At 41.5% G+C, this 11,666-nt stretch overlaps 1 protein-coding gene across 3 annotated transcripts in view; it reads right to left on the bottom strand.

Annotated features, from left to right (window-relative positions):
• Positions 1 to 11,666, bottom strand: part of mmut (methylmalonyl CoA mutase) — a 34,342-nt gene that overhangs the window by 4,993 nt on the left and 17,683 nt on the right. For 2 of the 3 annotated variants that reach the window (XM_055635550.1, XM_055635549.1), the window contains exons 7-12: positions 10,314 to 10,429; positions 7,530 to 7,645; positions 6,093 to 6,224; positions 4,247 to 4,394; positions 1,879 to 2,046; positions 318 to 460 (exon numbers count right to left, since the gene is read on the bottom strand). In XM_055635550.1, coding sequence (XP_055491525.1) covers positions 332 to 460; positions 1,879 to 2,046; positions 4,247 to 4,394; positions 6,093 to 6,224; positions 7,530 to 7,645; positions 10,314 to 10,429 — 809 coding nt within the window. In that variant the 3' untranslated portion in view covers positions 318 to 331. Of the gene's footprint in view, positions 1 to 30; positions 461 to 1,878; positions 2,047 to 4,246; positions 4,395 to 6,092; positions 6,225 to 7,529; positions 7,646 to 10,313; positions 10,430 to 11,666 lie in introns of those variants that run through there. The other variant, XM_055635548.1, reaches the window with a different exon arrangement.

Genomic DNA, 11,666 nt, shown 5'->3' with positions numbered 1-11,666 from the left:
GGAAATAATTTGCACAAATACAAGCAGAAATTTAGCTCTTTCATAATTTAATTTGTTTGCCTGGACACATGCATACCTAAAAAGTTAAACTTAATTGTATTCTAAAGATGCATCAGCACTGGAAATTTAGTTTGTTATTACAACGCTGATAATGTAATCTTCAATCTTGCAATGTGATCACAGCGTACTACAGAAATGAACTGATGTTACAGAATACAGATAAAATACAAACTTTCCCAGAAAGTACTCTTAGCAGTATTAAGAATTTTTCAATTTACATTACTGAAAACAAAATTTGTAAAATACAAAATCATTACCATGCCAGTGATGTTCACAATGATTGTTGTCTCTTGACTAAATTTCTCTCAATGTTACCAAGCACTTGCACAGCAGCAACGGGAATTCTAGTACCTGGGCCAAAGATACTGGAAACACCTGCCTTGAACAAGGCTTCATAATCCTGGAGGAATGAAAGAATAAATAGGTCACTTTTCTGATTGAATCGTAATTAGTTGATGCTAATTTTTAAAATATCTGCCAAAATTTAAGCAGCTTTCTTTTATAAGAGTGCACCAATATCCTACACGCTTTGGAATATTGATGTTTTCCTCTGATAATTGAAGGGTGTGCAAACAGTGTTTTGGCCGCAAAGTTCATTAAATTGATTATTCCCAATTGGTTACATTTGCCAAGTCTCCAGCTCTGTGATTTCATATTTTTGTATGTGCATCTGAGAATTGTGTCCTAGGATTTCCAAATGTTGGTTTTACTCCTCAGTTTGGTTCTGCCAGGTCAGAAACAGTTTCAGAGTGTTATCCACAGCACCTTTTCTCTCCATGATAAAATACAAGATTGCATATTTTCGAACGTTGCTTCAGACACATTTTACAAACTGAATACAAAATAAAATGCCCTTCACATGAACTAAAATAAGTATAAAATGACTCAACTAACGAGTGGATTTCCTCAAAAGCAAAGGAGATTAGCACAATGATTATGAACCTGTTGGTTTATCCTGGAAAAAGTAGGCAGCCAACAATTGATAAAATCCACAGCTGTTAAAGCTGGGTTTGACAATCCATCAAGATAACTAGTTGAATTTAGCGAAAACAAAGATTAGTGAGAACCCTGGCTGGTGGGAAGGAACCCCACGATGACGGAGCACGTCCTGAAAAAGCACTGTCCCCAGGGGACTACAAGTGAACCGCAACTACACACCCATCAACGGACCATGCAGTGGGTAAAGAAGGGATCATTGGTGCACCTTGCGAGCGAGGGTGGTGTCGGAAGCAGTGGTTGTAAGCGGCCAGGGAGACGGTGCAAGCCTGCCGTGGGTCGGCAGGTCCGTCTGCTATAACCAAAATCTGTTATAAAGGGGTCTGTAAAAACAAGTGTTTACTGTACTTCAGATTTCTCAAACTGACTACTCGTTTGCCCACTTCACTCATTTTATTTAGGTCCTCTGACATTCATCTTCAATTTATGCATTCACAAATTTCTTATCAGACTCCACTATCATTCATCTAATGTGTATATTGAAATAGATATCATAAGGTTCAGCCATTGGTTGGTGTAATACACTCTCAATCGCATCCCATGAAACAAATGCATTAAATCTATTCTTCTTGATCAAGTCTTTTCCTTGGGAAGTATTGAAGTGAATGTCATAAAATTCATATCTCCCAGATAACAGAAAAAAAAATAATTTTATAGGAATAACATGAGAGAAACAAACAGTATTGTTTCACTTATTTGAACACAAACCAATTTAGTTCCCACTCTGCAATGGAATCTTAACAAAAAGGTAATGTTTAATCAAAAAAACATTGGATACAATCACGTTTAGGCTTACAGTGAAAGAACATCTGAAATGAGTACCTGAGGAGGAATCACACCACCACAGATGACCAAAATATCAGGGCGTTGAAGATCACAAAGCTCTTTTATCAACTCAGGCACAAGAGTTCGGTGGCCAGCTGCCAAAGTGCTGACACCAACACAGTGCACATCTGCATCCACTGCCTGTTGCGCTACCTCCCGAGGAGTCTAGGAATAAGAGCAGTAGTTTGGTAAAGTTCTCATAAGATAATTTTTGTTAATACTTAGTGTTTTATAAATCACATTTTCATTTTATAACAAGTTTATTCTTAGATAACCTTACTTTTTTAAATCCCTCTGACTGCATTCTGATCTATATTTTCACAACACTTGCAGTGGAATCCTAGGGTTGGTTGGTGTGGTAAAAACAATAATTGCTTCTAACAAGGCACTTGAATGGTTAGCAAAACTTTGTCAGCAGAGACCTTAGGAGAATCATACTTATTCCTCACTATCTGTATATCCAACCTTTCACAGTAGAACTCCAATAATCCAGCACATTCAGGGGTTTGAGGTGCTAAACTAGCTGATTTTCTGTGTCCTTTGATGTTATTTTTTAAGATGTTATAGTTATAATAAATTTCCCAGTGAACCATGTAAGTTAAACCAAGTCTAGGAAATAGAACACCAGCGAGCCAGGAGGGTGTGCAGAAAAAGCTGAACCATCTAGGTTCCCAAATAGTTAGATAACTCCTATTTCCATGTTATTAATACTACCTTTAAAAATAAATTCTGCATTTCTCCTATTTGCATTACTGAGTATAATTGACTGCCCTCCTAATTAAAGCCGTTTTGAATGTTAATCATTTCGCTCTAACTAAACTCAAGGTTTCAAGGTCAGTTTATTGTCACATGTAGCAATTAAGGTACACCGAAATTCGAATTACCATACAGCCATACCAAAAGAAGCAACTACATAAAAGTAAACAAATATCCACCACAGCGAATTCCCCACGTTCCTCACTGTGATGGAAGGCAATAAAGTCCAATCTTCTTCCTCTTTATTCTCCCACAGTCGGGGCGGTCGAAGCCTCCCGCAGCTTGGTGTTCCCGAAGTCGGTCTCTGACCAGAGACTGCGATGTTAAAGTCCCACAGGCACCTACAGTGGAGCTCAGAGGTTGATCCCTGGCAAAGGGATCGCGAGCTCCGTGATGTTAAAATCCCTTAGGCTCCCCGCAGTGGAGCTCTCGAAATCAGTCACCAGCAAATGCTGGCAACTCCTCGATGTTAGGCCGCAGTGCGGACGGATATACGATACGGGAAAAAAAAAAACCCCAAAAAAAACTGCATCTCTGTCTAAGAGATTAGAAAGTTTTCCCCACCCCCCCACCACAGAAAACAAGCTAAAAAACCAAAAACTTACATTTAACTCATACAAACAACAAGGAGGAAGGGACAGACAGACAGACTGTTGTCGAGGCAGCTATTTCTGGCGTCACCCGCTGGTCCACAATTAGATTTCTGAACTGAAAGTCTTACTTTTTTCCCCATTTTTTCATTTAACTCAGGAAGACCAGTTAACAGATAAACTATTTAAAATAAATTAACAATAAAGCCTGGATATTTCTACATTACAGCCAAAATAATGGAAAAAGGCTTATTTTAATTACAGGTATGTGTTTCTCTCTCCCCCCCCCCTCCCCCCCCCCCCCCCCCCCCCCCCCCCCAATCATCTGATACCAGCCTCAACCTTTACAAACAATTAGTACCAAAACATAAAATAATAAAATTAAGAGAAAGATTGCAACTTTTCTCCCCTACCACTTCAAAACAAAAAAGGGTGAAGTTATTTCGATCAACCCATTTTATATTACTTTCTAGTTACGTAGTTAATATGGAAAGAAACAGAACTGGAGCAGTTTTGAAGCAATACAAAAGGAAAAAAAACCTCATTAGAATTTGAAATAAAACTGTGTACTGTGGGATAAATTAGTACTAAACAAATACCATAACTTCAGCAGGCTAAAATCATGTAAATTGGTGCTTATTCAAAAGAGCCGTTATTGTAAAAAGACACGCAAGTCAGGCTGTGGAGAAAAGGAACAGGTGACGTTTTGGATCGAGTCCCTTCTTCAGACCCGAATCTGAATCGGCAGAATCTCGACCTGAAATGTCACCTATTCCTTTTCTCCACAGATACTGCCTAACCCGCATTTTTTGTCTATCTTCAGTGTAAACCAGCATATGAAGTTCCTTCCCATACAGGCTTATTGTATATTATGCATATACTCATCTGTCTCAGAGCTGCTTACTATCACCTATGTAATTATTAAATTCTCCACCCTCAATGGAAAAACTGGCAATTGTTTTATGACCAATAAATCGATTTCAAATTTATTGAAATACGATTAGTATTAACCAAAGTACCTGAAATAATGGTCCTATATCCACATCAAAGCCAAGATCAGCAAATCCTGTGGCAATAACCTTTGCTCCTCGATCATGCCCATCTTGACCCATCTTAGCAACAAGCAGACGAGGACGGCGACCTTCATTTTCAGCAAACTTTCCAATTCTAAATAAAAAAGTATCCAAAGCCAAAATAATCTCACCAGTAAATTGGTTAAATTACATAGGACAGTATAGTACCACATCTGTGCCGACCACCATGACGATTTAAAATGCATAACAGCATGTACATGGTCTATATTCCTCCATACCCTGCCTGTTCATGTCTGTTCAAATGTCTCTTAAACATTACCATAACTACAGTAAGTAAAAGCTTGTGGATATCAATGAACTTTTTTGCAGATTGGTAAAGTTAGGTCAAGATATGTTCCCTACTCTAATGTTAACCCCTTTTTACACACTTCCTTAAAGGAACGGAACAATAACAATCTTAATAGTCTTAATAAATCTACTAATGAACCAAAAATAACTAAACTAAAAATCTAAATCATACAGTGAAGAGTATATTTAAGGCTTAATATTTTGCAAGTTCAATGAAACATTTTATTCCTTTTGGATAGCTCAACATAAATTAAAAACTACCATAACTAACAACCATAAATAACCAACATATTTGGACTATCTCGGATGCATATCTCTCCGCCTCACAGACTATCAACTGACTCCCAGTTATCTGCTCTACACCTCCTCCCAACCTGCCTCTTGCAAAGATGCTATCCCCTGCTCCCAATTAATGTCTCTACTGCATTTGCTACCAAAATGAAATTTCCATTCTAGTTCCTTTAAGCAAACATGGTTTCCCTCTTGGTTCTAGTTTCCTTTAAGTAAACATGGTTTCCCTCCTGCCCCGCCACTGTATCCCGGATTTCTGCTCTCACCCCCCTACTCTTCCCTCCTCCCACTTCCAACCCCCGACAGAAATATAAAGTTGCCCTGGTGCTCACCTTTCACCCCACCATCCAACACATCATTCTGACATTTCTGCCACCTCCAATGCAATTCCATCACCAGTTACATCTTCCCATCCCCACTGTTTTCCACCTTCAGCAGAGCCCGGACCCTCCACAACTCCTTGTTTCACTCATCCTTTCCAACCTAAACCACCCCCTCCTCAGTACTTTCCCCTGCAACTGCTAGAGATGCAACATCTGTCCCTGTACCTCTCCCTCACATCCATCCAGGGACTCCAGCATTCCTTTCAAGTGAAACAGTGGTTCACATGCACCTCCTCTAACCTTATCAACTGCCTCTGGAGTTCCTGATATTCTTATCAGTGAGACCAAGTGTAAAATCAGCGATTGTTTCACTGGACACATGCGCAGTCTACCGAGACCTACTGGATCTCCCAGTTGCTAACCATTTTAATTTCCCTTCCCATTCCCATACTGACTTTTCTGTCCTGGGCTGCCTCCATTGCCAAAGTGAGGTCACACACAAAATGAAGGAACAGCACCTTATATTTTGCTTCGGTAGCTTATAACCCAATGGTAAGAACACGTGATTCTTCAATTTATGTGACTTACCAAAAACACCCCCCCCCCCCCACCCCTGAACCATCTGTCTATCCAAATACATTCCCCCCCCCCCCCCCCCCACCTGTACTTTAGCAGACTTTGCAGACTTTGTCCCCCCCCCCCCCCCCCCCCCACCATAATCAGTCTGGAGGTTCTCGACCCGAACCATCAGCTTTCCATGTTTTCCAGAGATGCCGTTTGACCCGCTGAGTTACTCTAGCAATGTGTGTCTTTTTTTGTAAACCAGCATCCGAGTTCCTTCTTTCTACATAACTAACAATTCCACTCACCTGGCCATTGCAGCAGACATTTCTTCATTGTCGCCAAACTCATGTTTGTATGCACCGCTCACCATGCGGGTGCTAGGTTGATGTTCGCCAAATTCTACTTTCAATGAGTCTATAATTTCTCCAACTGTACATCTAAATATAAAATATGAATATATTTAATTGACATCAAGGCATAACTCACCTGAGATTGCAGTTAAAGGAGCCAATTTTGGACACAGAATAAATTAGTATTATATCCAAAGTAATTCAATTCCAAAACTGGTACTTAGTTAGTAAAACTGTTACAAAGTTAGTAAAATTACCCATGATTTAATTTATCGTCTGTGCTTAAATATGTACAACTACTGCTTAGACTCTCTTTAATATTAGCTGTAAAATGAAGCATGATAATCTGTTTACTGGCCATGCCAGCAGAAATGTGGCTAATAGATTTAAATCTAGAGAAGTTTGGTAACACATTTGAGTAGCTAAAACCAGTAAGGGACCATTGATGGTTAGATAGAAAAGTCCACAAATCTTTGGTTAAATTTCTGGGGGTTCACCAGGAGCAAGATGGCTCATGCTCGTCTAACAAAGAATACTGTGGGCTACTACTAGCCAATGTTCGATTCACCCAAGATCACCACCCACCCCAAGGACTGATCCCAGTTAATTCTGTGTAGGAGCCAGCAGATCGCTCACCTTCCCACAGCCAGTGAGTGAGCTGCATTAATGAACCAACCCAGTGTCAGATGCCTGACAATGGTAAAAAAATGAGGCTTGAAGTTAAAAATTGCTCTAGCCTATCGCCGACTGTTTTGGTCAGACAGCCTGGATGCTCAAGCTGGCAGGGCATCAATTTTGGGTGGCAACTGAGGATTGATCATATATTTGTGTAGAATTGGCTGCAAGTAAACATTTAATTGTTCTATACCAGGACATCGGGGGTGTCAGGGGTTATGGGGAGAAGACAGGAGTAGGGTGAGGAGGGACAGATAGATCGGCCATGATTGAATGGCGGAGTAGACTTGATGGGCCGAATGGCCTAATTCTGCTCCGATCACTTTTGACATATGACAATAAAACACTCTTGACTTAATTCAAAGCAACATGTAACATACGAGTTTGCCCGAGGATAAACGTATATCCCCATTTGAGATAGATAACTATTTATTGTACAGGTATTAAATTATGCTTGTTATGCCCTATTCAGCAAGATTAAAGTTTATATGGATATGGATATTATAGAAATCAGGAATGGAGAGGAGTGAAATTCACATCAGAGTATGCTTCTGGATAAAGGACAATGAAGAATAAGGAATTATATACAATGAAAATTGTTTAAAAGTTGCAAGACAAAGATGCATTTAAATTCCACAAATGAGCCCAGTGATTCAAACCTAGGTGGTATACCATGAGACAAGTTATTTATTTTCAGATAAGGAAGCTGATCCTTACCTTTCGCGAACAGCTTTCACTGCAAGCTCCAGCAGATTTCCCTCACCAGACTGCGCACATTCTGTGAGGGCGGTCAGGCACTGCTCAACTGCTGCTTGACGTCTGGTTGCTCTTAACTGAGTGGAAGAAAATTAAAAATTGCATTGTGCATTGTGCTTCCTAACCCTGATCAATAATCCATTTCAAAAGGAAAATAGTTGAGCTGTAAATATTCTTTGCTTCATTCCATCAGCTTTCTTTTTGCAGTAAATTCACTTTCACAAAATCTTTATCAGATACAAAGCCAATTAAAGGAAATAGAGATAAAATTTCCAGAGAAGCTACATCACCAAGGTCAGGATCTTTGCAGAAAAAGTCTTATACTTTAGACAGGATCACAATTTGAGATCACCTTTACCCTAGTTCCATTGAAATCGCATGTATATGTGAAAACCAAGTTAGGTGGCTTTGCAAGTAACAGATCTTAAGGGAGGGACTGAAGGAGTGCATTGGACCACTCACATAATTTTAAATGCTCCAGAAATTAATTTTCCAATTTGGACAGCACAAACATGTATTTGGCACAATAGCAAAAGATACTGTCAAGAGACGTTTCATGCTACGGAGCACAGGGATGGAAATTCTCAAGAACACATACTTGCCGTTCAAGAGGCTCATAATTTGTTATTCATGTGACACTAATCCATTAGAAGTTAATAGTTGTTTGGAGGTGACACCCACCAGTCTAACCAGGTAGCATCAGGAAATTAGCTTGCAAGCCTCAACATCTGCAGATAACCTAGCTTGTACGTACCCCCCACAGAGAATTAATAACTGTTCTCACACAGGTCGACGAGATACAATACCAAGCAAAAATAACAAATTTTGACCGATTTAAGAAAACTGACAAAATAAATAGAAATGAGATAAGGGCATTTTTTAATAGTTTAATAGACCCAGACTACGCTGCCCCAAAGTATAGTGCAACCAGATTCAATCGTGACTTAAAAAGGAATTGGTTACATAAGAATTTTAATATTTAAATACTAGGAAAATAAAAGTAGTACAGGTGCACAACCTTTTATCCGGTGTTCCAGAAACCGAAAAGCTCCGAAAACCGGCCATTTTTTCCAGATGTCGTCTGCGCACCAAAGCTCGCGTTTGGCGCCAAACTTGACCCAAAACGACCCACGGTCAACCCAGGTCTGTACTACTGTAGCGGCTGCCTCCTCCCTGGAGACCGGGAGACGCTTAAACATCTGTAAATCATTGCTTAAATGTTAGTCAGTTAGTTTGGAGGGCTTTTATGTGAAGGGGGGTGAAGGGGTAAACTTTAATTCTTAGTCCCCTACCTGGTCGGAGAGGCGGGGAGCGGTCAATGCCTTACCGGGTCGCCGTGCAGTAAGCTCCGCAGCGCTGTGGCCGTTGGGGCTGCCGGCGGCGCCAGTTGTAGCTCCGACCCCGGCAACTCTACCCCTGGCTGCGAGGCGCTCCAAATCCAGCGCGGCCCGCGGCCGGACGCCCCAGCTCCGCAAATGTCGGGAGTCGGCAGCGTCGCAGCGCTGGGAAACCAGCGGGGAGCGGGCAATGCCTTACCGGGTCGCCGTGCGGCAAGCTCCGGAGCGCTGTGGCCGCCGACACACAACATCGCGGAGCGTCGCTGGATTTGGAGCCGCGGAGTTGGGGGCTCCATCCGGCCGCGGGCGGCGCCGGTTGGAGCTCCAACCCCGGCAACTCTACCCCTGGCTGCGCGGCTCCAAATCCAGCGACGCTCCGCGACGTTGTGTGTCGGCGGCCACATTCCCGGAGCTGGGACGTCCGACCGCGGGCGGCGCTGGATTTGGAGCGCCTCGCAGCCAGGGGTAGAGTTGCCGGGGTCGGAGCTCCAACCGGCGCCGCCCGCGGCCGGACGGAGCCCCCAGCTCCGCGAGGTTGGGAGTCGCCGACCAGGTAGGGGACTAAGAATTAAAGTTTCCCCCTTCACCCCGACTCCACCACCACCACATAAAATCCCTCCAAACTAACTGACTAACATTTATGCAATGAGTCTCCCGGTCACCCGGGAGGAGGCAGCAGCTCCAGACTTTTCAAGCCGCCCGCGCTACCTACCTAATCTACTCTAAAAATCTTCCATTCTGAAATCCGAAAATGTCCGAAATCCGACAAGTGTCTGGTCCCAAGGCTTTCGGATAAAAGGTTGTGCACCTGTAATTCAATCATCCATAAACTAAGCATAAAAACTAAAACTGAATGGATGTAAAAGTTAAAACCACTACAAATGAAACACATTAACAAATTTAATGCAATTCCCAGAATAGCTTTTCATCAATACTATTAATTTACAGAATCAACATGTTAAAACAAAGCAGATAAAGTTAATTGGGCTACTCAGACTCAAAACGTTAGAATGAAATCACCACTAACAGTCCACATCAACAAATACACCTTCAGCGCAAAACCAGCATGATGAGAAATAATTTGTTTAGCATCATAACATATGCACCAGTCATCTCCCAAGCCACTGGAAGGATCAAACGTTTGTTTTGTCAACTTCGCTTTCCAACTTTGCTAATGCCACTCTCTGACTGAAGTTCCTTCTGCATATTATGCTTTCCGAGCAATCAGCAGAAAAGCATGCCTAAGCAGATAGCAGACAATCATTGCAGTGTCAGTCCTCACAAGGTCAGCAATTTCCCACAGAATCTTATGGCTTCAAAGTGCATCCATTAAACATAATGAAGTAATAAGCTACTTGTCAGGATTATGCTATAGCGCTGCACATTGCAGCAACTTTGAAACATTTACCTTTTTTAGTTTTGCAATCTGTTGTTCGCGTACTGCACTGTTATCTATAATTAACACTTCAATAGGCTCTTCTTTTGCCAGGCGGTATTTGTTTACTCCAACAATTACATTAGCACCTATGCAAAAACGGGAAAGAATCAACATTCAGTTACTCCTCAAAGGAACATAATATTCTTAATTTTATATAAAAGCTGCGATGCTGTCTAAACTTCAACATCAAATTTACTTGTACTATAGCAGATTTTGAAACCTACAAAGTTTAAAATATCTTTTCGAAATTTATTTTCACTAGCCTTCATTCTGACACTTGGTATTCATTTAAAAAGGCAATCAATATTCCCAAGTTTGCAAATGAATGATATACTAAACAGCAAAGATCCTATAGCGGAGCAAGATAGGTCACTCCAACGAAATGCAATGGGGTGACGTGTAGTAGCTACGGAACGGATCCTGTACATTTTCCCCCGCCCATTTTAGTAACGTTTTTTCGTTTCCTCTGTGTATGCAAGTACTCAGTGAAAATGATATTAAATAAATACTGAATACTGAATTTCAACTTCAAGCCAAAGCACCCAAGCCACCGTTTGCAGTAAGCAGTGCCTTTCTACCTCAAGCCAAAGCACCCAAGCCACCATTTGCAGTAAGTAGTGCCTTTCAACTTCAAGCAAAGAACCCAAGCCACCATTTGCAGTAAGTAGTGCTTTTCAACTTCAAGCCAAAGCACCCAAGCCACCATTTGCAGTAAGTAGTGCCTTTCAACTTCAAGCCAAAGTACCAAAGCCACCATTTGCAGTAAGTAGTGCCTTTCAACTTTAAACCAAAGCTCCCAAGCCACCATTTGCAGTAAGTAGTGCCTTTCAACTTCAAGCCAAAGCACCCAAACAACCATTTGCAGGCAGTGCCTTTTTACTGCAAACAAACCATATTTTCATTTTCAAACCACATTAAGGGTACTCACAGTTGTGTAGACATTTGTTCAGTGTTATTCAGAGAGAGACATGACCCTTATCTTCATCCACCTTGCAGAGACTGAATGAGGCCCACCACTTGCTGGTTTTATAGTCCCTCCCCCTCCCTCCAGCAGGGGCAGCAGAGAGAATGGTGATTTTTTTAAACTTCAAGCCAAAGCTCCCAAGCCACCATTTGCAGTAAGTAGTGCCTTTCAACTTTAAACCAAAGCTCCCAAGCCACCATTTGCAGTAAATAGTGCATTTCAACTTCAAGCCAAAGCACCCAAGCCACCATTTGCAGTAAGTAGTGGCTTTCAATTTCACGCAAAGCCCCCAAGCAACTTTTTGCAATAAGTAGTGCCTTTCAACCTCAAGCCAAAGCACCAAAGCCACTATTTGCAAT

This window comes from Leucoraja erinacea, chromosome 5, assembly GCF_028641065.1.
Source record: "Leucoraja erinacea ecotype New England chromosome 5, Leri_hhj_1, whole genome shotgun sequence".
Taxonomy (NCBI): Eukaryota; Metazoa; Chordata; class Chondrichthyes; order Rajiformes; family Rajidae; genus Leucoraja; species Leucoraja erinaceus.
This window is presented reverse-complemented; position numbering and strand designations above follow the sequence as displayed.